At 31.4% G+C, this 26,565-nt stretch overlaps 1 protein-coding gene and 1 pseudogene across 16 annotated transcripts in view; both read left to right on the top strand.

The window, feature by feature from the left end:
• The window catches only part of RIMS2 (regulating synaptic membrane exocytosis 2), a 549,058-nt gene that overhangs the window by 286,613 nt on the left and 235,880 nt on the right, over nucleotides 1-26,565 (top strand). For 8 of the 16 annotated variants that reach the window (XM_015593047.2, XM_025050122.1, XM_015593050.2 and 5 more), the window contains 8 exons: nucleotides 3-102; nucleotides 1,003-1,126; nucleotides 2,760-2,806; nucleotides 6,068-6,180; nucleotides 11,970-12,017; nucleotides 15,250-15,380; nucleotides 19,177-19,348; nucleotides 24,617-24,770. In XM_015593047.2, the coding sequence (XP_015448533.1) occupies nucleotides 3-102; nucleotides 1,003-1,126; nucleotides 2,760-2,806; nucleotides 6,068-6,180; nucleotides 11,970-12,017; nucleotides 15,250-15,380; nucleotides 19,177-19,348; nucleotides 24,617-24,770 (889 nt within the window). The remainder of the gene's footprint in view (nucleotides 1-2; nucleotides 103-1,002; nucleotides 1,127-2,759; nucleotides 2,807-6,067; nucleotides 6,181-11,969; nucleotides 12,018-15,249; nucleotides 15,381-19,176; nucleotides 19,349-24,616; nucleotides 24,771-26,565) is intronic. The other 8 variants (XM_015593053.2, XM_025050124.1, XM_025050126.1 and 5 more) reach the window with 1 other exon arrangement.
• On the top strand, nucleotides 24,280-24,398 carry LOC112483766 (annotated as a pseudogene).

The raw sequence follows: 26,565 nt of genomic DNA, 5'->3' as shown, positions 1-26,565 counted from the left end.
AGGTTGTAGGAGGAAAGATGACTGAATCAGGTCGGCTTTGTGCATTTATTACCAAAGTAAAAAAAGGAAGTTTAGCAGATACTGTAGGGCATCTTAGACCAGGTAGGTTTCTATCTTTGGTTATTTACATTTAAAATGTTAAACGAGTAGTTATGAAAAAGTTGTCCTCACTTAGCATTGATATGACCAGTAAGAAAGAGTTTATTTAACTTAAATATAAATTTATTCATTAATAGAAAGTTGTACTATTATTTCTCGAGTCATATTAGATAAAAAGATTTTTGTATTTACTGATTTTTTTGTTGTTGTTGGTAGATATTCCTAGTATGTATCTAGTATTAACCTATTTTATTTCCCATAAGTCTTTGCTTTTCTTTTGAAAAAAATTCCAGCAGAGATTAGGAAACAAACTACATGAATAAATATATATTTCCTAAAATGTATCACTCTTTATCTCTTTGGTAATGGATACTATTGGAGAGATCCTTGAGTACCTTGGACAGGATTAGATAAGATGCTAAATAATAAGCTTTTTTCAAAAAATTTACACAATATGCACAGTATTTTGAAAAACCTAGAATGCAGAGTCATGAAATCTACAAAGAGGCCTTATAGTTTCTATAATTAGAATTTCTATTAAGAAATCACAGAGACAGAAGTGACTTCACCAAGATAGTGACATACTTTGCTCCTGACCTTGCTCCCCATCACAAGAAGAACTAACAACTATTCATGGATAAGACACTGCTGAGAAAATCCTGGAAATCACAGAAATAACTTTTATGTAATTTTTTTTCTGACCCTTGTCCTTTTGAGTAAAATATACTAATCATCCTGGTCATCAAATTTTATGCCACTGGAGCTATTCTCAGTATGTTTCTTCTTCCATAATGCTGATTTTATTCTATGAGGTTCATTGTACCTTAAGATTGCTTTGTTTCGGGTGCATTTTATTGGGTTAGATTTTCTTTCTAAGATTATTATTACTGACACACACAATAGGCGATGAAGTGTTAGAATGGAATGGAAGGCTATTGCAAGGAGCCACATTTGAAGAAGTATATAATATCATTCTGGAATCCAAACCTGAACCACAAGTGGAGCTTGTTGTTTCAAGGCCTATTGGGTAAGTTGGTTTGAGTACTTTTCATGCATAGATAGTTGCTATTAAACAGTTTGTAATGTGCAATCCAAAAATGTCTGATTGCTTTATAAAAATATATTATTTTGAGGACAATATTTTTCTTTAGTAAAAACATCTTACAAAAAATTATGACCTCTCTTTATGTGATCATGCTAGATTATACAGTTAATTATAAAAGAAGAAATATTTAGGTGTTTATTATTTTTATTATCTTAATAATTTAACAGATGGCTAATGGCATTAGTATAGTAACAATTACTTTTAAAGTTTTGTGAACTATGATGCTCTACATTGTAAAAATGAGAATCAACTATATTCTATGAATTGTACATATTTTTTTTCAAAATGGAGGTTTCAGTCTAGTAAGGGGAGGGCCTAAAGAGCATGCTATTCCCAGATAGAGGGAACAATTTAAGAAAAAATAAGCAAATGCCAAATACTCTGGCTTTTATATTTTGTTACCTATAGATTAAAATGACAGTTTCCAAAAGTTAGCAGGAAACATAGTCTTTAATGCCTACAGAAGAATTACTCATTAGTTATCGCTGTAGTATTTCCTTTATAGGAGCTTATATTCCAAGCCAATGACAAAGATGCATCTATAACTAGAAAAAGCAATTAAAATTTTAAACTGACAGTGAATTATTAAATGTACGTTCGGAATAAGAGCATTCTAGGGTGGCGGCTATAGAAATTATTCTTTGTGTAAAATACTAATGCCCAATTTTAACTCATTTAGGAAGTGATTGGATGATATTATTTTGATCTCTTTTCATGCCGTAGAAAATGACTTATGTGGGTAATTTAGTTTTTGAAATGTTCCTTTCAAAAGTAATGAATCTGGCACATGAAATTGTATCTGTTTTTCATTTTGTCTTTTCTAAGTTTTGTATTATGGTAAAACTACACTGTATCAACTTAGTTACCAAACACTAATACCAAACATTAATACCAAATATATTCTTGGTATTAAAAGATACTTTAGACATTTACTATCTTAAATATTCTTTTATGTAATTTTCTTTTCTTAATCATTAATATCTACTCTTTTTGGCAAATCTCAAACAAAAATGTACATACTTTTGGTGTAAATGCAGTTACAAGGTAATTTTCTGAGTCCCAGTAAGAAACATAGTCACATTTTTTCAGTGGAGTTATTACATTAAAAAAAAATCTCAATCATGATCTGAACATTTCAATTTTTATTTTGGTAATATTTTATTTGTATTTTAATATTATCGCTTTAGAACAACAGCAAGTAAAAAGAAAGAATATAATAGAATTATAATATATCTATAAAACTTGTTTAATACAGAAAATTTTTAGAATGGATAATTATGTAGTGAGGCATATAGAAAATAAAGTATATGTTTTTACAAGACTGCTATAAACGTGTATGAATTTTAATTTCTTTTAAGTAGTTGAAGTTATCCCAGAATACTTTTATTAGCAATAGAGGACTATGGATTGTTTTTTCTCATATATATAATGCTACTACTATACACAATTTTGTTAATCTTATACTATCCTGTTATAATATGGGTTAATAATGATCAAAATGGAAGTAGCATTAATTGTTGAAACAATTTCTTGTTTTCTTTTTCTATCATTTTAGAGATATACCTAGAATACCTGATAGCACACATCCACAACTGGAGTCCAGTAAGTTTCATTTATTCTAGAAGAAAATGTTATTGGTAATGTCATTCATCAGGGGTCAAATGAAGTATTTCATCTATTGATACAAAGAAATATAATAATCTTGTTATCAATTATATAATCATGTAAAATTTAGTATGATTTCATGTCATTGTGGGGAAAAGTACAAAAGTCTATAGTACTTTAAGATAGTTATTTTTAACCACACTAGGTATTGTTAGATAGCTTTATTAAGGTATATTACAATAAACTACATATTGAAGATATACCGCTAGATAAGTTTTGACACACAGGTGAAACCATCGTCACATTAAAAAAAAAATGAGCATGCCATCACTCCCAAAATCTCACCATCCTGTACACCAGGTTCCCCTTAACTTTAAAACTTACTGGTTTGTATTGTAACTTAACCCTCAGTAAATGGGGGGATGCTCGAGATAATCTTGTGAATAATTATAGATAGTCTTATTTATATTTTTAGAAAGTGGGATAATCTGATTTAACATTGGGATAGTAATAGAACAATAGACATACTACATGTCTATTTTAGATAATGTTAGACACATAAATACTTTTTATTACTAGTGTTTGAGTGCTATTTCAGATGTTAAATTAATGAATTTTTTCCAATGAACTAAGTTTCTTGATTGATTAGAGTAAAGGATACTGTGAATGAAGAGAGGAGGGTTGCAATTTGAAATATGTTGATCAAGATAGATCACATTGAGAAGGAAGAATTTGAGGAAAGATTTGAAAGATTGGCTATCTGGGGAAAAAGCTTTCCAGGTACTGGAACCAGAATGCAATGTCTCTGAGGCAGAAAAGCCTAAGATGCTTTTAAGCAAAACCAAGGAGGCCAGTTTAGCTGCAACAGAGTAAGCAAGATTGAGAGGGTAGAAGAATAGTGGGCAGTCAAATTGCAGACTTTATTAGCCACCGTAAAGACACTGGCTTATACTCTGAGGGAAATCAAGAACAGTATATGATGGTTTTAAAGAAAGACTTACGTTTTAAAACCTGGCTACTATGTTGAAAATAGATTAAGTGGAGTTAAGGGCGAAAGAAGAGAGACCAGTGAGAGGAATATTTTAGTATTTTAGAGGTGAGATCATGGTGAATTAGATTGTGGTGGTAGCAATGAAGGTAGTGAGAAGTGGTTGGATTCTGTATACACACAATAATTGAGAATATTCTATGAAAATAAATGTTCTAAAAAAAGAAAAAAGAAAATAAATGTTTTTAATTTTATATTACAATTATGAGTATAAATTTCTTTAAAATCTTTATCAGATAGGTAAAATCTCTTTGGAATGGTATAGCTCTATACTTTAAAATATGATTATATGACCTGTTTGATTTAGTATCTTTGGCTAGGTGCTAAGTCATTTTATCCTAAAATAATATCATGATCACATGAAACTATAACATAAAGAAATACTAACATAATGATAATTATTATGTTTGATATTATCATTATAATTCTTATTTTATTGAGTTCCTGGAACTACATATTGTTATGTAGTTCATATTGTGCATGATGTTATACCTATATTATCACACTTAATTTTTTATAATAATCCTAAGAAGTGGGTAAATTTTTATATACTTATATTACATCACTCAGATACTGTATGAGCAGTGTGGAAAAATTCCAGAATTGTTCCTGAGGAGACAGGGGTCCTTTCTCAAATTAGATTTAATCTTTTATACTTTAAATGCTGAAGAATAGGTTTCCCAAAGGCCTAATTGTTAATTTTCTGGCTTTAGTTCCTCAGTAAATTCTTATGTTCTGATAGTTTTATTGCCATATGACTCCTAAGTTTACATTATCAAAAGGATCTATCATTGTCTTTTCATCCTTTGGATGTTTAAAGGTTACGTTCTGTTAGGTGTCTTCCTGTTCCTTGATGCTTAACATTTGGAAAACTTTGGAAAACTGAGCTTATTTCTTACTATAAAGTCAGCATTTTTTCCACTTCTAAATGTTATAAAAGATATCACCATTACTTCTGATCCCAAGGTTTGTACTTTTCCCCTTTTACACTATTCTCTCTAGAGGTCAATTTTATCTTTGTGTTTCCAATTAGGGAGACACTTTACAGTTTAATTTCTAACACTAATGTCTCCTCAACATTGGGTTCCATCCATGTATTCAGTTACCTGCTTTATAACTCCCCGTGGATGTCTCAAAGGTGTCACAGGGTCACTGTCTTCCAAATTAACTTTTTCACCCATTCCCTTATACACAGACTTCCCCACTGTTCCACATCTCAGGGAATGTCGGCATGGTCCTGTGCAGAGAACAAGACATAGGGAACTTTCTTGACTCCATATCTGGTTATAAGACTTGAAATCTCATATGTTTTCCCCTCTTTTTCCTTTATATCTCACATCTAATTAGTTTCTGAGTCTTCATTTTCTCATTTTATACCTCCTGAATTCTTTATATTCCAATTTTTGCAAACTTCCTGGTTATTATCTTACTGAATTCCACTTATTCCTATTTTTCATCTTGCTAAATTCAGTACACACTTTAAATAAGTGCTAAAGTCACCTTCCGCAACTTTTATTACCCCACACATAAGAACTTAGCTTGGATATTTCATTAGCGCCAAAATGTGTAACCCAGAATTCTAGGCATAATCTCCCCCAGTAGCCCAAAAGCCCCGTTTTTATTTACTTTCCAATTTATCTCTTCTCTTCCATAGAAATAAATTCATACATATAATTTCTGGATACTGTAGTTCTGCTTTTTCTGATACTCTTTTTTCATAGTCCCTCACTTCCTTTCTCCCCATGTAATTTATTGTATCCTTCCAGATATGGTTAATAAAATCACTTCCTGAAAATGTTTTATAATTAACATTCTAGTATTTATTTTTTTATCATTACAAGTTTAAATCATCTTCAGGTTGCTCTATTGGTTTATCCTACTGAAATTTCTATTTTAAAAAATTTCTTAAGATATTATTGTAAGATATGAGGTTTAGTACTCATAATAGACAAAGTAAATCTTGAGGTAGAGGTCCATCTCAACTATAATTGGCACAGGAAATGGTTCACCCTTGGTCTTAAGGGAAATCACTAAGCTTCACTTATGCTTCAGTAAAACTCTCTAATGTATTTGGAACATTGTGGCTAAGAAAATCATGACTATAATGACATTCTGTGGACATTAAAAAATTTAAGAGGTATTTGATAAAGATTAATAATTACTAATGAAAAGCCATTGTTATTATTCTTTATGTATAATTACCATTTCAGGTTCTAGCTCATTCGAATCTCAAAAAATGGATCGTCCTTCTATTTCCGTTACCTCTCCCATGAGTCCTGGCATGTTGAGGGATGTTCCACAGTTCTTATCTGGACAACTTTCAGTATGTAATCACTTTCCTCCTTTTGGAATTTCAAGTAGTGTTTTTATTATCTGTTGCTAGTTTTTTGTAAACTAAGTTCTTCTTAGAACATAATTGTCCTTTTAACCATCAATTTTCTCATTAGTAATTTTAATTAATTGAAATTCAATTTTAATTTTTTACCATAATGCTTTCTTTATTAGAGTTAGGTTTTCTAGAATTTATTGAGACTTTGAATTTGTGAAGATATCTAAAACTTTTTATCTTAGTAGTATTATTCCAAAACCCAAGGTTGTGATTTTTGCTCAGTACTTTAAAATGACTGTCATGTGTCATAGACTTTTAAGAGAAATAAAAATTCTGCACTATACAAAATGGTATATTTAAGATGAAACTAAATATTTATGTATTCTCTGCTTTTGAATCTTTAGGAAGTTTTGGGTGAATTTCATAGTAATCTTTGGAGTATGACTATTCTGAAATATAATGATACTTGAGATGCTTTTGTCAACAGACAAATCTAATTAAATGGGTAAATATATAATAGATTATTGAGCATACCAGGTGATTACATATTAAGTGATCTCTAATTTGAACATTTTATGATGAAAGCTGAAATTCAACTATATGTTTTATGTCCATATTAGACGAGCTTTGCAAATTTAAGCCCTTTTTTTAATTAACTTATTCAGTTTTCATTCCGTTTTAAACAATTGAAAATATTAAAATTTATCGTTATATTTTAGAAATATACTGGTTAACATTAACAATGACACCAAAAAGTTACTAAACTTGAAATTTTATGACTATTAAGAATTATTTAGATTCTCAAAATTTGGACACTGAATTTTGGATAAAAATTATAATTAAAAGCTAAACTATTCTTGGGCTGATATTTTAAGAACAATAAAAAACGTTTTTATTAAATCAGCTATGAAATTTCTTTTTTGGGGGGGAAGAGGAGGTGTTTGATTTTTACTGAAGAATTTTCATTAATTAAAAGGAGATATAGGAAGTGTAAGCAAAATTAACATATTAAAAATTATTTTAAAAGCCACTAGAGATGTCTGTTCTGGGACTATTTTGATTACAAAGGTGACAATTACAAAAGGTTAAGCAAGAAAGATGAGATAGAAGAGTGTAAATGTCTTATTGAAATGAATTTCTTATTATTTTCTTTTCTTTTCCCTTTTATAAGCAGAATGAACTTTTCATTTGAGGACAATGGTCTTCTTTCATTTTTTTCATAATAAGCATCTTTCTACTATTCTCTCACATATGTTGACAGCACAGATGTTCTCATTTATGGTTATAAATATATTTTTTCCACCATTTTAGAAAGTGGTAATAAATGTTAGCTCTTTTTTTAATGGTTCTATTTAAATAGTTCATTTTTAAATATGCTGTGGGTAGATGGATGGTGCCAGGATTGTGAGCTCACGCGCGTGCATGCGCGCGTGTACATATGTGCGCATGCGCGCGTGCGTATAGTTAGCGTCAGTCGGTGGAGGAGGCAGGAGTGAAAGTTATATTCCCATGATAAGTAAGTACCAATTTTTTACCTTGTTTGAAATTCAAAGGCCCTGTTAACAAACCGGACTAGGAGGGAAGGATGAGGAGCCTAGCATAGGCATTTAGACAAATTTCAAATACCACAGTTTTTGCTCATGGTTCAAAATGAATATGGTAGAAAGGGAACACTTAAATATTTGAGGAAAATATAAACTTAAAAGTTTTACTTACAAATATATATATATAATGGTATAAAGTTGTAGTATTTATATTTATAAATGTTCGTTTAAAATCCGTGTAATTGTAATTTAAAACGTGTACCATTTTATTATTTTCTTATGTCTTGGAAGGAGTATGTTCCAATAAGATAATGTTTCTAAGTACAATAATAATTGTTGTGGTAAATCTAGAAAGTGCAGATAAATAAAAAATAAAAATTGCCTATAATCCTGCCACTAAAATATAACCATTCACATACATATAAATTTTTAAACAAAACTGTTAATAAATCTGTGTATACTATTTTGAAGCCTGCTTTTTCATTTGCTAATGTATTGTGGACTTTTTCCTTTAAACTTTTTTTAAAATTCTTCTTAAAATGATTTTAATAGCTATTTAATACTCCATTTTCACTTAATTTGCTATTATAGGATATCTTGCTTGTTTCTAATTTATGTTATAAACAATGATGCCATGGAAATCCTCTAATATAAATCTTGCATGTTTTGCAAGGACAAATTAATTTTGTCAGGATAACCTTGCGGAAGTAAAATTATAATAAGAAAGGAGAAGAAAGTTTTAAGATTTTTTGAAATCTATTGCTCAAATTTTCTTCCAAAAAGTTTTTTAGCAAATTAAACTCCAATCATGTATTCAAGAAATATATGTTAAGGTCTGACTCCAGTTCAGCCATAATATTTAGTAGCTGGGAATACAATAGTGAATAAGATAGACATGAATTTTACTCTCATGAAACTTAATTTTATATTCATTCTTTGCAGGAAAACATAAGCAAGATACCCTTTTGGATATAGTATTTCCCTTTATATTTGATTCTATTTCTGCCAACTTTGGTTTGCTGTAATAATGTAGAGGTTGGGAAAATATGTGTCCACATATATCACCCTTCAGGAAAACCCTTAGGAAGTCACAGGGCAACGTTACAGTTCCTGTCTCCTATTTTACCTTTGGGTACTTTTGATTTTGGTCAAATTTTACCCTAAGTGACATCATGACATTGCTTATGCCTGAGAATAAAGGTATTTGTATAGTATGTGAGCCGACCTTCCTAATATATTTATGTCAGTTCATTGACTGATATTTTCTCAAATGAAAAACACATATAATACAAATTATTGTTTAGACTTTTCATGCTCAAGGCTGTTGAGTTTTTAAAAATTATGCAATGTATTTCTTCTCTATGCTTGAATTGTGCTGCTGCTTGTGATTATTCTAGGGCATAACTACGAAAGTGCCATTAATGTTTTTGGTGAGAAAATCAGTATGAACTCAGTTTTATGACACCTGGACTGTATGTTAGCTGTTTCAGTATCAGCACCCACTTATTTTGATTGTTTTTAAATTTTGTATTCTTCAGTGATATAGCAGCTTCCTTCTTCTGAGGATTACCTATATAATTCTCTCAATATTTTAAAAGTAATTTGCAGTCTTTGGCTAGTTTTTTTTTTTTTTTTTTTTTCAACTCTTTTAAAAGTGAAAAATGGCCCAGAATTCTTTTTTTCTGTAGGAATACACTGACTCTTATTGACAATCTTATTTTACTTTATGGTTGCAATGTTTCCTTAAGTTACTTTGTTTTAATATTTTTCTGACTCCATTTTTAGTGATGAGTTTATAAATATTGTACATATTCATTTTATATGCCCATTTAAAGGGAATAAGTAATTGAAGAATAGGTATGTATCCTTTATATATCTTTAGAAACTCTGTAGCCTTTTCACAACTTTCTGTAAATGAAAATTTTTTCTTTAAGCTTTTATCTATCATACCTGATTGTCACAGCCTTGTTATTCCAGAAGCATTGCTTAAAAGGAATGTCCTAAAGATAGTAGTGCAGTATATAGTAGGAAATGACATTAAAAATGCAAAATAACTTATGATTTACAAATTCATATTCTTCATTTGGATGAGGCTAAATTGTTATAGATATATATTTCCATGCTCAAAAAATGAAATAATATTAATTACAAATTGCAATGAGATACATAATACTTCATTCCTATATGAGATATCCAGAATCCATAGAGACAGAAAGCTGTTTAGTAGTTGCCAGGAGTTGGGGCGATGGCGGGATGGAGAATGATTACTTAATAGGTACAGGGTATTCTTCTGGGATGATGAAAAAGTTTCAAAACTAGGAGGTGGTGGTGGTTGCACAGCATTGTGAAGGCACTAAATGCCATTTAATTGTACACTTTAAAATGGTTTATTGTATGTTATTTGAATTTCACCTCAATTAAAAAACTAATAAAACAAACATGCTTTATAGCCAAGTTTAATGTACAAACTTATGGCTGATGATTAGGTTTAAATTGCCATAGATTTTAGACAATTGATTTCAGAAATCTGTGAGTTGCTCCTTTGAGATCATATTAGAAGGTCAAAAATATTTGCCTTGAAAGATTAATTTATTTCAAAGTACTATTTTTAAAGTAAATATTTTAGTTTATGAATTAATATTTACTTCCATCATCCTGATATTTTTGGTCTAAAACAGGTGAGAAGGCAAGGAATAGAAAATGCATTTCTAAGTGAAGTATTTTATTAGTGCCTTCCTTTAACATGCCTAGTTAATCTCCATGAATTTCATACATCCCTTCCCCATTTGCTAGAGAATTATATAGCTGGGGTTATGCAGACAGATATCAGTAACATACTCCATTTCTAAACATTTCTTTCTTTGGAAATGTCTCCTCACAAAAAGGAAGACAGCTTAGATTTGAGACTGCCTTGGTTTTTGGAGAGAAAGATGACTCATGATTGAATGAGAGTCTGCTTTTGAGGTCTGCTTTCCTTTCCTTTGGGTTTTAGATTCATGTCTAAAAAAGTGTCGGATGATAGTTGAATTGGGCAACAGTCTTCCTAGTACCTACTAACTGTTTCCATATAGCAGTGGAAAAGTCTGAAGCCATTAAGTATTTACAGCTCTTTGAATTAGACGAGAGACATCCATGAGAAATGTGAAGAATGGAATCGAATTTTGGTGAAAGGAACAAAATTAAATGCCTTGCAATCCATTCCCAGCCCAGAGATATGCATCTGATTTTGTTTGACTGTTGACATGCCCTAATAAAGACACACAATTCTGATTATCATGGTGTCTTTTGGAAACTATTTCAAATGAAAACAAAATAAATCAGAAGAGAAAAGAAATGTAACTGTAAGAATGTGAAATAGTGATTTAATCAGGACTGGTCTCTATTTTCTATCTTCTTGCTTTCTGTTTGAGCTTCTAGTCTATTTTTGGGGGGTGGTTCTGTTTCTTTATCTAAAAATTGTAGATAATAGTAACTACCTCCTTGTGTTGTTGGAAGCAATGGACTGTTATTAAAGGTTTGGAAAAATATAAAGAACTATATAAATAAAAAGAAATGAAATATTGTCATTAATAGGTATGATTAGCAATAAAGAGTGTTATTGACAGTGGTTCAAAATAAAAGGTGTTTAAATACTAGAATCTTGTATAGATTCTTAAAATATGAATCAACTAATCAGTATAGTGCATTCCAGCATACTTTTATCTTACAGTGTTTATTCTTTTAAATGCTAAAGCCAATTTGGCTAATGTTTTTTAGACTTCTGTTAGATATGTCATTTTGGAGAAGTCACACAATTATTTCTATGGATGTCTTTTCACTAATAATTTTGTAATGCATTTTCATCTAACTTTTTTTGGACTGTGATTTTTTTCTATGTAGTGCATTTAAAGGTGAAACCTGACTTTTCTTGGCTCTTGGTTTATGTTTACACTCATTCTTTTAGATCATATGAGCCCAGATATGATATTTTGCATTTGGTCTTAATTCCTGTTATGTTGATTACATTTAAAAATATGATATAAAAATTTGAGATTTTATATAGTTTTTATCTATTTTAGCATTTTGGCAAAATTAATTTATTCTTTACATTAAATTACTTAATTTAGATATATCTTGACATGGAAAAGTTATATTTAAGGGATAGTTGTATGTGTTTGTTTTTACTTTTGGTCTTTTAGTTCCAGCGTGTTGTCCTTTTGGTTTTGTTTTATTGCTTTTTTCTTTAATTTTGCTTACCAGAGCCAAAGCCTTAGTAGAAGAACAACGCCTTTTGTTCCTAGGGTTCAGGTAAAGGCCTTGTCTGCCTGATAGAAACTAAAGTTGTGTTTTAACCCTTATTTGTATGTTTTTGGAAAATGCGTAGTAGGGAAACTTTTTTTGGTATGTTGCTCCAAGCCATATTATTGACTTTCAAACCATTTTATGAGCTAGCTTGTAAAATTCTGCATGGGGATTAAACTACAATAAAAATTTAAAGAGACAATCTTAGTTAGTGATTTTATATGATGAACTGAATACCAAAACTCATAGGTTTCAGAGTGGCATTTAACGTAGATTCTGCTTATATATGTAGCATTGAAAGCAATAGCTAATTTTATACTGTTGATATTTTTCATTTACTGCACAAGGCTGCTGTCTCTTTAAATCATTCATTATATCACTTGACATCTACATTCTCTTGCATTTTCCAAGCAATAACTCCTTGAGGAGAATTGGCAAATAAATTTGTACCTTACCTAAAACATTAATTTTATGCATTTTAAGGTTCAACTTTTGGAAAGTATATTACTTTTAAAAATCACAATCCAAATAAAATGTGTTGGGTTTATTTTGTTTACATTTTGTAATTGTCATTCCATTTAATTTTACTGTAATACTTGGGTACAAGTTATTTGCCTCTTTTCATTAGCAAACCCTTATATGATAAAGTAATGTCAATATAGTTTTTTCTAAGTAGTATTATGCTTTCCTTGCTTCGCTGCATGTTTTTTTGTCATTGTTGGTTTTGAATAATATTGATTTAGTTTAAATTTTAAAATTAAAATGGTTCTAGTTAATATTATTTAATGTAAAATGTTTACTCGTGCTACTCAGTTTCTGCTTAGGAAATTTAAAAATGGTTACAAGGTAAAGCTGGAATGATAATTATGTTAAAATAATTAAATTTATACCAAGATTTTTATTAGTAAAATTGACATAAAGTAAGAAGTATGTTATATGTAGAATTGTGAAAATACAGCTGTTATGTTTTGGGGAATCAACAGTTATATTAACCATTCATTTAAAAAGCACAGATAAAGAATTTAGAAGTGTGATAAAATATTCTAACTAATAAAATGATTATGTTTTGATAATGTGAACTGGATATCTGTTAAAAACTTCAATGCATGTCCTGTAATAAAAAATTAGGGCTACTGATCAAATGCCCAGCTTAAGAAAGTTTATTAAAAAGTTTGATTTTGATAGAAAAAATCAGTCAAATTAAAATGTGCCCATTTCATATCTATATTATCTTAACATTTATATATTTGTAAAATGTAATTTAATAAGCTGTTAAGTATTATGAAAATATTAAAGCTACATGCCTAATATCTGTTTTTATAAAAAATGAATGTTATTAGTAAGTGATATTTTTGGTTTTCCATGGCATAAGAAAATCTAAAAAAGAATACTTTTTTGTCAAACATTTGAAATGTATATCTCAAATGTTTGGTTGTAGTGATTTCAAAGGAATAAAAATATTACCTGTAGAGATGGCAACAAGTGCTTAGTCTCAATCCTTCAAAACAAAAAACTTACAGAGATCAATACTTTGCTCTAATAATTGAGCTTAACCTAATAATGCTAATTACGGTTTCTTCGTCTTTTAAGTGTAAAATTTATTGAAAAAATTTTTAGCTTTTCAGAATCTTTTTTCTCTTTGAGGTGTCATAATATTCATGTCATGATCCTCAGAGAAGGATTTTTAATATCGTGGAAAAATAAAACCATAAGGTTTTTTATTTCTATAGACAATAGAAAATATCAGAAATTAATCTGGTTTTGGTCACACAGTTTAGAGGAACCATGATGCTATCTGACAGAATCTCTGTTTCATCTCATATACAAGACACTCTTGTATTTCTTACATTTTTCCCCCTTCATGTCTTTTGCCAGAGTAGTTCAGTCTCTTATCTTCCTCTGTATCTAATTTTAAAAATTTTAAAAATTAAAATGGTTCTAGTTAATATTATTTAATGTAAAATGTTTACTCGTGCTGCTCATATCATTAAGCAAACAAACATTTGAACTTTTTTCCATTCAAATGTTAAAGGCTCAGCTTCTCATTCTCTAAGATACAAAGCGAAGGATTCAACAAAGCCATGTTAGAATTGGAAGTGAACTACCAATATTTTATATATAAATAAGTTTATATATACCAGAGCCTGACCCAGACCTGACTGTCCACTTTGGAGAGGAGAGGAAGGACAGATATGAGATGTATATTTAAATTCTTTTAAACTGCTGCAAACGTCGTACATTCAAATCAATGGAAAAATTAAATAATTAATATATATGCACATATATATACCGTAAAATATATAAACCATAAAAATACATATTACATAAATATATTCTTTCCCAAATTCCAAATTTTTTATTCAATTTTAGTTTCAAAATAGTAGTCAGAGATGTGCCGAGTTCTGAACCAAAATGTGAGTCAGAGCCACAGTTATCATAGATCTTGACATGGTAGAATCAGCTAGCTAGGTGTGGGAGTGTGAGGTATGTGTGTAGGAGGTGACAATTGTTAAATCAAATGAATTCAGCAGGTGGATGTGAAATTCCAATCTCTAATTATAGCATGGGGAAATTATTCACATTTCCTCATCTCAAATGATCAAATATACTCTTATTCTAAGGATGATACATTCGCATCACAAACAAAAAAGAGACTTTATGTCTATGTAAGAAAAACTTAAAAAGATGAATTTATTATAGTTTTAAATACAAACTTAAATAGTCTATTGACTAAAGCTATTAGTAATTCCCCATTGCTTATAATCTTTGAAATGTCTTTTACTGAGGAATAACATAAAACATTGGCTTAAAAATTCCCTGTGAATGCCATATGAACAAGTTACTATCTGTTCAATTCATTTTAACCATTTATTCTGAACTCACTATTGTAGCGGAGCCAAAATGAACTACAGTGATTCTTGCATGAAGATAGACTGGCAGCAATCATTGTATATAAAGTCCTTACTTATGGTAGTGTAATTATTATGTGCTTGTTAATCAGCAATCAAATTAGTATAAAAAGTCCAAGTGATTTATCAATCAAACCAAAATATTGAATTAATCTTCTATTCATTGAAGTTATTAAAGCATATCCTTTAATTTTAAGCTCAATTTACTAAGCGAAATTTATATTCTGTGCTAATATTAGTGTATGGAAATGGGGCAAAGATTGGGAATGTAAACATTATGTTAAGGTAGTAAATGTTTAAGCTGATAAATGAATATTTTTGCTTTTCAGATAAAACTATGGTTTGACAAGGTTGGTCACCAATTAATAGTTACAATTTTGGGAGCAAAGGATCTCCCTTCCAGGGACGATGGGAGGCCAAGGAATCCTTATGTTAAAATTTACTTTCTTCCAGACAGAAGGTAGGAATATGAAATAAAAATGTGTTGTTGAAAATAAGTGAGAAACGTTAATAGCAGTAGGTGTTTTGATTATTATTTATTTTTATATATCATACCAATCAGATGCTTATGAAGTTTAACGTACGCCTAATGATTCTTAGAAATCAAAATAATGACGGTAAATACTTTGAGATTTTTTTAAAACTTATCTCTGTGCTTTTTATTTCATCACCACTTATCATTAAGGAGATTTACTACTGGGCCAGAATCAGCTTTTTCAAGTATAATTGTTTTGTATCCTTGCTAACAACATAAATATTGTTCTACCCTGATTTAAATAGAGAAATTAGGATTGCAAAAACAACTTATCAGAAATTTATCTAATCACCCTCAATTTCAGACATATAAAAAATAAGAGATTATTCAATAAATATCATGCAAAAAGAAAGAAGTAATGATACTTGTTACCCTTTCCCCAGCAATTCTGTATCCCTGGCTTTCAGGAGAGAGTGTTCTCATGGTCTGTTCGTTTTTTCTCAGGTTGAAAGTGGCTGGGCACCCATGTGATCTTAAATATGTTTACATACTTTTGGACCCTTATTTACTTACTTCAAGTTCAAAGTCTTCCAGTTTGAGTTGAGTGCCAGACTATCATCTGAAGAACAATTAAGGCAAAGTAAAAGATGAAATGAAAGAAGTAAACAATTAACCAAAGCCTTAAATTGTATTTTTGATACGTTTTGAAGTAAAAGTTATAGGAAAAATTTCTCAGAAAATATGTCAAAGTGGCACAACATCTAAAGTTATCAGAAATTGTTTGCTGTATAAATTTCTCTTATAAAGTTTACTTGAAGATAGTTGTTTTATAACAACTTAGGTTGTCTTTTGGACAGGAAACACTTTGAACTTCAAGGGAGGAAGAGGACATCCATGACTAGAGCTGTTAAATCTAACTTAAACTTCAGTTGGTTGACAGATGCCGCAGCCGTATTACCCTGACATTCTGGAGGCCTAGTCACTTGGCTTTTTAGAGGACACATGGTTTCCTAGTGTACACATCCTTAGAATGCCATCATAAAAAACTGCAGAAAATGCTGCATTCCCATCTATGCTTTTGTGCACACACATACCAAGTTTTTACTTACTCAAAACTTTGAAGAAAAATATTTTATGATGATAAGGTCTCTTAAATTATTGAATTTGCTTCTTGATCTTGATTGACTATTTTTGTTTATGTTTATTCTATTTTCCATATCCCTGCAACTTTTGGAGCAGATAGAGCTAAAATGGAAGAGAAGGTCCCCTTAATCACTTATTTATATTCCATATGTAGTATTTTTTCATTTCTCAACACCAAAGAATGTGAAACAATTGAATATTTTCTTCTAAGATTATTTTTCAGTTGAATTTCTTTGTCAGTTAACAGGAATATTTAGGCAGATTTGTAGTTTATTGGTGAAGAAAAGAATTCTCCGGTCAACAGAAACAGCTACATTATCATCTCAACATTTTTTTTTTTTCATTGACACAAGTTTTTACACTTGAATGAAGGATTATTTATGGTTTGGATATGAATTATTTCATTTTTCTTGACAAATTTTTGAGAGAAAAACTACTTGAACAAGTGAACATAGAAAATAATTGATGCCATTTATTGATAAGGATTTCTGAAGGGGCAAAGGAGGCTACGTAGAAGAGATTTATTCTAGAATGTCAGTATGTCAATTATGCCATTCAAAACATTATTTTCTACACAGTGTACTATGTACTCTAAAAAAACAGGTGGGCAATTTTTTATATCTTGAAGTAAAGCTGGCTACCAGTTAAAATATTTTTTCTTTCTTACATTTTGAATTAAAACATCAAGTTTTTGCATTCTGTTACTAAATTAAACTAAATGGAAACTAAAAGTATTGGTAACATGAAAATAGAAATAGCTTTAGGTTATATTTTATTTTTTAAAACTATTAACTACATTCTTGACAGTTTAATGATAGTGTTAGAGATCTATTTTACTATAGTTAGGCAGCTATTTAAAAAATATCTATAGCGGGCTTATTGATCTTAGTTTTTAATTATTTTTAATAACTTTTCAGTGTTTGACTTATACAGCATGATCTTATGTAGAAGGCCTTCATTACACTTTTAGAAAAACTTATTATTTTTTAACTTCTGAAGACAATTTTTCAAGTTCTTTCCATGCATTGGTCCTTTTATGCACAATAAATTACCTTATTAAATTGTCATCATATATGGTGAGTTTGTGAGGAACTTCCAAGATTATCTAGTTTTCCTTCTATCCAGTGCAGAAATCTCTTTAAAATAGTCATTCTTGTCTGAGAACTTTTTTCACTGCTTAAGAGGAAGTCAAGGCTTATTCTTCTGTTCCCTTTCATATTGCAATATAAACTATTCTTGAATCAGACAGCAAGGCTCCTTAATACTTTCTTTCTAGCCTTCATAGAAAGGGCTTTCTGTCTTGACAGTGTGTCATAATTCATTCTTTAATGGATGGGATATAAGTAGATCCTTATAAACATTTGTTAAAATTTTAGAAGAGAAGGACTGAGGGAAAAAATCATGTCATAGTCCTTGTTGTTATTTCTATTATTTAATTGTTTTTATTTACAATACTTCTTTTTCACAAATTTGAATAGAGATAAAATCTCTTACATGGGTTTCCAAATTATTTTCCTTCCACCCCAATTTAGAGACACACTGTGTCCTCTTAGTTCTCCCTGCTTCTTATACCAACATTCTTTAAACTGTGCTGTGCTGTGACAATTTGTAACAGTTAAAATGGTTCCACTTGGAGTTCATTGTCCACTTGCTTTAAATAGGCTCTCTAGATAGCTATGCGTTTCTATCCTAGATGATTTTCTTTATTTATTTCTATTCAGCCATTGATCCTAATGAGCTAAAATACATACTTAAGTACATACAAAAAGTATGTATGTACCCAGGGAATGGGTAAGACAATCCAATATAGTTCAAGAAGAAATATTTGAATTTTTTTTATTTTTATCTCATTATTTTTAGTTTCTTTTTTGGATATTTATCAATGTATATAATATATTAGTACAACAGAAGAGTAATACATGCATATATTATTCATAAATACATGTGTATATAATGGAATGCATAGTTAAAAACATTCACTTGTTAGATATAGGTAATTAACAAAAGTATGGAGGCCTCTGAGGTGGAACTTCCATCTATCAGGATGACTGTCTTCCATTTCCATCTAACATTTTAGTGGCTACCTCACTTAGAAATAATTTTACAATGTTTTTAAAGACCTAATAAATGTCAAATAGGCAAGTATGTATTTCTTATATGTAAGTAACTTGATAGAATGTAATAACAATTGCTCATTAGCTGAACTATATGGATGTGAGGTTTTGAACATCAAAATTTGTTAGGTGTTTTGTTGCAAAATAAGAGTTTTGTAGTTTAAGTGAATGGTATATGTAAGGATACTAGTTATTAGCATTTGGAAGGCTTTGAATAGGGCAGTATATTTAAAAATTCAGAAATAAGATCCTATAGTCTGGTTTTATCTAGAGTTTAAGAAAGACTGACTTTAATTATCATGGGAAAATCTCAGATTTATTGAAATATTGCTATTATTAAGCCATACTTATAATGAGATATAATTATACATGTTATAGATTTTAATAGCAGTTTTAAGGATTATATATGTGTAACATATGAAAAATTTGTGGCAAAACTTGTTTCCTGAGAAATTTTACACTAATAATTTTTATGGCAAAACTTAGAGGTTTATATAAGTTCATACACACTTTTTTATTCATAGTGATAAAAACAAGAGAAGAACTAAAACTGTAAAGAAAACATTGGAACCCAAATGGAACCAAACATTCATTTACTCTCCAGTCCACCGAAGAGAATTTCGGGAACGAATGTTGGAGATTACTCTTTGGGATCAAGCGCGAGTTCGAGAGGAAGAAAGTGAATTCTTAGGAGAGGTATCTGGAATTATTTTAAAGTTTAACTCTACATGATCATCCTGAATACATTTATTTATATGACTGTCAGTAAAAATTTATATTTTTAATAATTAAAAAATTTGTCAATTACAGTTTGCATATTATATTAGTTTCAGGTGTACAACATAGTGATTTGATATTTATCTAACTTACAAAGTGATCACCCAGATAAATCTAGTACCCATCTGACACCATACATAGTTATTACAATATTATTGACTGTATTATTCCTTATGCTATACTTTACATCACCATGACTGTTTTGTAATTACCAATTTGTTTTGTAATTACCAATTTGTAGAAGTGGGATTACTGAGTCCTTCTTTGTCTCTTGTTATAGCCTTTGTTGTAAAGTCTATTTGTTTGGCATAAGTGTTGCTACCCTAGAGTTTTCTTTTCATTTCCATTTTCATGAAATACCTTTTCCTATACCTTTACTTTCAGTCTGTGTTTGACTTTTGATCTGAAGTGAGTCTCTTATAGGCAGCATATGTAAGTGTCTTGTTTTCTTATCCATTTAGCCACTCTGTCTTTATATTGGAGCACTTAATACTTTTACATTTTAAGTAATTTGTTGATACATATGTAGTTATTGTTATTTTATTATTCATATTCTTGATCTTTTTCTTAAAGAAGCCCCTCTAATTTTCTCATAATGATGACTTGGTGTGATAATCTCTTTTAGCTTTATCTTGTTTGGGAAGCTCTTTATCTGTCCTACAATTCTAAATGATAACTTTGCTAGGTAGAATAATCTTGGTTATAGGTCCTTGCTTTTCATCATTTGAATACTTCATGCCAATCCCTCTGGCCTGCAAAGTTTCTGTTGAGAAATCAGCTGACAGTCTGATGGGAGTTCCTTGTAGGTAACTAACTACTTTTCTCTTGCTGCTTTTAAGATTGTCTCTGTTAAAGAGACATTTGGCATTTTAATTATGATGGGTCTTGGTGCGGGCCTCTTTGGGTTCATCTTGTTTGGGACTCTGTGATTTTTGGTTTTGTGTATCTCTTTCCTTCACCAGGTTTTCCATCATTATTTCTTCAAATAGGGTTTCAATTTCTTGCTCATTCTCCTCTCCTCCTGTAACCCTATGATGCGAATGTTAGTATGCTTGATGTTGTCCCAGAGGCCCCTTAAACTAGCCTTACATTTTTGGATTCTTTTTTCTTGTTGCTGTTCTGATGGGGTATTTTCTGCTACCTTATCATCTTAATTGCTGATTTGATCCTCTGCTTCATCTAATTTGTTGATTCCTTCATTTCAGTTATTGTATTCTTCATTTCTAACTTTTTAAAATGTTTTCTGTCTCCATTTTATGTTTTTTTGTTTGTTTGTTTGCTTGAATTCTGTCTTTTCATTAAAGTTCTCACTGAGTTCATCAACTCTTCCCCTAAGTTCAATGAGCATCCTTATAACCAGTATTTGGAACTCTGCATCTGGTAGATTGCTTGTTTCCATTTTGTTCAGTTCTTTTTCTGGAGCTTTGTTCTGTTCTTTCATTTAAAACATGATTCTTTGTCTCCCCATTTCGGCTGTCTGTCTGTGTCTGTTTCTATGTATTAGGTAGAGCTGCAAGGTCCCCCAGTCTTAGTAGAGTGGCCCTATGTAGTAGGTAGGGCCCAGAAGCACAGTCTCCCTGGTCACCTGAGCCATGTACTGCAGGTGTGTCCCTTATATGGGTTGTATGTGCCCTTCTGTTGTAGTTGAGTCTTGGTTGCTATTTGCACATCAGTGGGCAGGATCGACCCTCAGGCTGATTGTTTGTGAGGACTGGCCATGATTAAAGTGGAGGAGCTATTGTGCAAAGGCTGACCCTACACAGCAGGATTTGCTTTAGATGGATCGTGGTGCCTTCCTAGTCTGCCCTTTGAATGTGTTGTCCATGGAAGCTGCTGGGTGATTTTCCAGCTTAGACAGAAAGTAGCCGCTGGGTATGCCAGCCTTGAAGGCTTTTGGGAAGGGCCCCGATACTGGCTTGGTTCAGTCGCAGCCTGTACCCTGCTCAGGGCCACTTAACATGAGCCACCAAGCAATTTGCAGATGGCCATCAACTGTGCTGGGTTTGTCAGTGCCTTGAGAGGCTAAGTTGTGAAGTGAGGCTAGCTGCTGCTTGTGCTGGGCTTGGGGCTGCTCAGAAAGAGGTATGGGGCATGCCAAGGCCAGATGCTGCTTGTCTAGGTTTTGTGAACCTTTGAGAGATTTTAGGAAAGCCCATAGCATGAGTCAAGACAGGCCATTTGAATGGAAAAGGCACTTCAAGGCTTGGGTGGGCCTGCAAGTTGGGTGGAATGGGGGTCTCAGGGAATCACCAGGGCAGAGTGATCTTGTTAGCCGGATTTTTGGAGACCTAGACATGTCCATCACCTGTGTCTACAATCTGGGAAGTGAGAGGGCTCAACAGAGAAACGATGAATTCTGCCAGCACTTCTGTATGGGCGAAAGCCCCCTGCTCTACTTTAGCTCTAAAGCCAGACGATTTATTTCCTCCCCATATGTCCCTGGCACCTTGCAAGCTGCTGCCCCAGCGTTGGAGCCTAGAGCGAGTGAGTCTGTTAGTGTGTAAGTCCTGCATAGGCCCTTTGAGAGAAATGCCTGGGACTCCAATAGCCATTTGTCTCACTCGGCCATGATCTCCACTGGTTTTCCCAGCCAGAAGTTGTGGGGAGTTCTCTTCCTGGCACTACAACTCTGGACTGGGGAACCTGGTATGGAGCTAGGACCCCTCACACCTGTGGAGGAACCTCCATGACCAAGATATTTCTCCTGATGTTTAACCTCCCCACACAGGTGTGGTTGCAGCCTGTTCCACGTCTCTGCCCCACCTACCAGTCTCGAGGTGGCTTCTTCTGTGTGTCCTTAGTTGTCAGACTTCTGTTCAGCTAGAATTCAGGTGATTCTCAATGATGATTTTTCTGTAGTTTAGTTGTCATTTTTGATGTGGTCATGAGAGAAGACAAGCCCAGCATTTATCTACCCTACTATCTTGACCAGAAGTCCCACCTCAAAAATTTATATTTTGAATATCCAAAAAAGTAAATATAATTTCCTTAACAGAATGAATTTAGCTACCGCTTTAAGGCAAAATTTATTGATGTCATAAAAAACAATGGTTCTAAGTACTCTATGACAATTTTTACATGTTTATTCCTATTGTAGAAATCTCAGTACTGATAAGATTGGTTTGTATTCTACAAATATATTGCTGTGTGTTATAGTATGTATATCATTTTAGTTTACTGAACCAGCTATACCACTAGTAGTGTAATAATTTAATCATGGATTATTTTTTAAGCCCTGTAACATACCTGTAATATGCTAAAGACTGAGGTTTCAAAGGTAAATAAGTCATGTTACTTCAAGGAATTTATAATTCACTGGGGATACAGATGAGTGAAAAGGCAATTATAATATAGTATGTAGATGGTGTTACAGGGAAATGCAATAAGAGTACATAACTTGCTGTTTAGAGGAGGGGAAGCGGTCCAGAGAAGGCTCCACAGAGAAAATAGAATTTAGCCAAAAGTCAAGAGGCGTGAAATTCCTGTAGAAGGAATAACAAGACACTAGAGTTGAGGAAGTCTTAGACAACTGCATTGAAATCAGAAAGACAAATGGTAAAAAATGAGACTTGACAGTTAAACTGACACCAGATTATGTCCATTAATAGGTCACATTAGAAAATTTGGTTTTTATCCTGTGGATAACGTGAACCAGTGTTAGATTCTAAAGGAAACGGCTTTATTGCATTTGTATTTGAGAAAAAACATTTTTAGTATAATGTGGAGAATGAATTGGAGAGGCGTAAAATGAGAAGCAGTTTTTTAGCTATTAACACACTAAGTTATGCTTTCAGAGTTTTTCAATGTGTTTGGTTTTTGCTGAGTAAATTAAATGGTAACCTCATGGGAAAACAATTTATAAAAATATTTAACAATGTGGGTAGCTAAAGAATGGAAGAATGGCAAAGTAGTTAAGAAGAACAGTAATACAGTCATTAGGAGCAAAGCCTACCGTTTCTTAGCCTTGTGTCCTTATTAAATCTGTTTGTGCCTCAGTTTCCTCTTCAACAAAGTGGGAGTATTAGAGGCATGCTACTCAGAATTAGTATGAGGATTAAATAAGTGTGTGCGTGCATGTGTGTATGTATATAAACATTTGGAATACAATGCCTATAATTTTGAAAATGACTAGGTAAAACAGGAAGAATGAAAGAACTTAGCTGTTTTGCTTCTTTATGTCTCATAGCTAAATAGTGATTTATCATTATAGAGCAGTTCTCATGTACCTAAGTACAAACACTGCCATATTTGTACATGATACTAAAAGAAAATAAAAAGTGTCATTTATTTCTATGGACCGATTTCCTCTGTAAATTGATTAAATATTCATATTATAAAATCTATATTATATGGTTCATTTTAAAAATTCATTTTTTCTCTCTAATTTTTAGGTTTTTGCAGCATGAATACATAGTTTTAAGTAAGACTTTGATTTATGTTACCATTCTTTGATGTACCAACTCTGAGCTTAGACAAGTTCTTTTAATCTTTTTTTAGCCTTGATATCCTCATCTATACAAGCTGAATGATTAGAACAAACTAATAGTTTTTTAAATGAAAATTAAGATAACATATGACATGATTTTTTAACACACATTAGGCACTTCTTAATTTCTTAATTTGTTTTACTCTCCCCATTTAGAATTTTGTAAAGGTTAAGTTAGTGAATGAAAATAAAAATGTTTTTTCTGAAATTATAAAATGATATACATATATTAGTAGTACAGACTTTTGATAAATAAGTATTATTTCTCTGATAGCAAATTTAATACCCTTGAGTGGTAGGTACTCAAGGGTCTACAAAATAAATGTCTTAGATATTTAAAACTTAAATCAATAAGAATTATAAGGTCTATGGCCATGCTACCCTGAACAAGCTCAATCCCATCTGATCTCAGAAGCTAAGCAGGGTCAGGCCTGGTTAGTACTTGGATGGGAGACCACCTAGGAAGACCAGGTGTTGTAGGCGTAAAAAATAAAAAAATAAGGGATTGTAAAGCTGACAAGGTCCTTGCAATCTGTGAGGTCATCCAAGGATTGCCTTACCTAAAAAACAAAACAAAACAAAACAAAACCAGAGTTATAAATACTTATCTTTTATTTTGTTACTGTCAAAACATGAAAAATTATTTAAGAGAATTTCTGTATTATTAGTATATAACAGTTCTTTGTCTCTTGGTTTTATAGATTTTAATTGAATTAGAAACAGCATTATTAGATGATGAGCCACATTGGTACAAACTTCAGACCCATGATGTTTCTTCATTACCACTTCCACATCCTTCTCCATACATGCCACGACGACAGCTTCATGGAGAAAGCCCAACACGGAGGTTGCAAAGTAAGTTTTCAGTGAAGTTTATCATATCTTTATTGAATTATCTTGAATGATATATATCATAGAATTTGAAGATGCCATTATAGGTATTAATAGGTATCTCTTAGTGTTTTTATAGCCATTATTGAAACTTTAGTGCTTGATACACTAACATGAGGTGATACTTATGTATTCACTCATTACAGAATAATCCCAAATGAAACACAGTTAGGTTTTAATTTTAGCTTTAGAATCTTAAATATAGAAATGAGATAGCTAATACAGTAGGATTTGGTCATATAGCTATAGGTACTTGAATTTATGATTTCTTCCTTCATTTTGCCTAATATTTTATGAATATGTCAGATAGCTAGTATAACATAGTGGTTGAAACCATCACCATGAGTATTGCTCAAATCTGAGTTTAAATTTTGATTCTCTCACTTAAGAACTATATGACTTAAGGTCGGTCACCTTTCTGTTTCCTCATTTAGAAAATTGAAATGATAATGCTTATGTTACAAGGTGGTAATAAGAGTTAATCTCAGGAATATAAACTGATGTTATTATTGTTGTTATTATTGTTATTATTATCAGTGTTTGCATTCTAACCTGATTTATATATAGTCCAAACCATAGAGTAGAATTAGATCAATCCAGAGAATCTTAAAGGAAACTCAGAAAGTTTTTCTAATTGAAAATTGTGGGCTTGTTGCTTTTCCAACTGAAGATTTTCGTTCCTGATGAATCTATTATTGAAAAATGAGGCAAGTGCTTGCTGCTTTGGATAGTATTCATGGGATAATTTTATCTTCATGGGGTTAGCATGTCCCAGGTTTAGTAACATTTTTGTCAATTAATGAAGATCTGATTGACATTAACCAAATTTCAGAAGTGTAAATTATAAGCATGAATTCCATGCCATTTATCAATCATGGGAGGTATACCTGGCAACTTAACAAATAACTGTTTATATGGATCACACCCTTTCCACTGAATACAGGACTAAATTATATATCAGAAGGCTGTTAGATGAATAGAAAATTAGAGCAAAGGATTGGTACTAGGAAATCCTAGAGGATTATCTTCCCTCCTTTTTAAAACATCCTCACTAATGACTGGAATTTTATTTTTGTTAGATATAGTCTCTCATACTTGAATGATGTTAATTGAACACTAATTCGAGAGTATTCACTTTTTTCAGTCTCCTCACAGAATAAACATCTAACCACTCTTATCTGCAATTGCTATTACAACATCATTTGTTGTAATAATTTAATAATTACATTACCATGAATTTTATGTGTATTAATTTTAGAATATGTACTCTTTTTGGCCACTGTAATCTACTCATACAATTCTCTATTATGTACTAATTTTATAGTTTAAGTTTATAGGCTACTAATGCTAGCCAACATTGGCCTTTCTTACAGGATTGCCCTTTTCTCCATTTATTTTACTTGTTACGGCAATAAGGACTGGGTTCGACGACTTTCAATATCTGAATTTTAGATCAATGATTTTTATTATTTTTTTCTCTCTAGGTAATTAAGAATAGTATATGTGAGGAACAGTAAGAATAGAGTATTTTCTGTTTAGCTGTATGTATCTTAGATTTTCATGTCATTAATTTAATCAGTTTTGCATCTTTTAATATTTTTTGTCCTCAGAGTGATTCTCGTTACTAATAATTAATGATATTAAATTTACTCATGAATAATATAATAGCTTCATTTTGTACCACGTCAGTCTAGTTACTACCAACTAACTCATAATAAAATTAAATCTCAAATATTGAACATGTAGCTGAATTTTGTGT

Source organism: Pteropus alecto, unplaced genomic scaffold (genome assembly GCF_000325575.1).
Source record: "Pteropus alecto unplaced genomic scaffold, ASM32557v1 scaffold164, whole genome shotgun sequence".
In the NCBI taxonomy this organism is placed as follows: domain Eukaryota; kingdom Metazoa; phylum Chordata; class Mammalia; order Chiroptera; family Pteropodidae; genus Pteropus; species Pteropus alecto.
The sequence above is the reverse complement of the archived record's forward strand: the minus strand, read 5'-3'. Positions and strand labels throughout refer to the sequence as shown.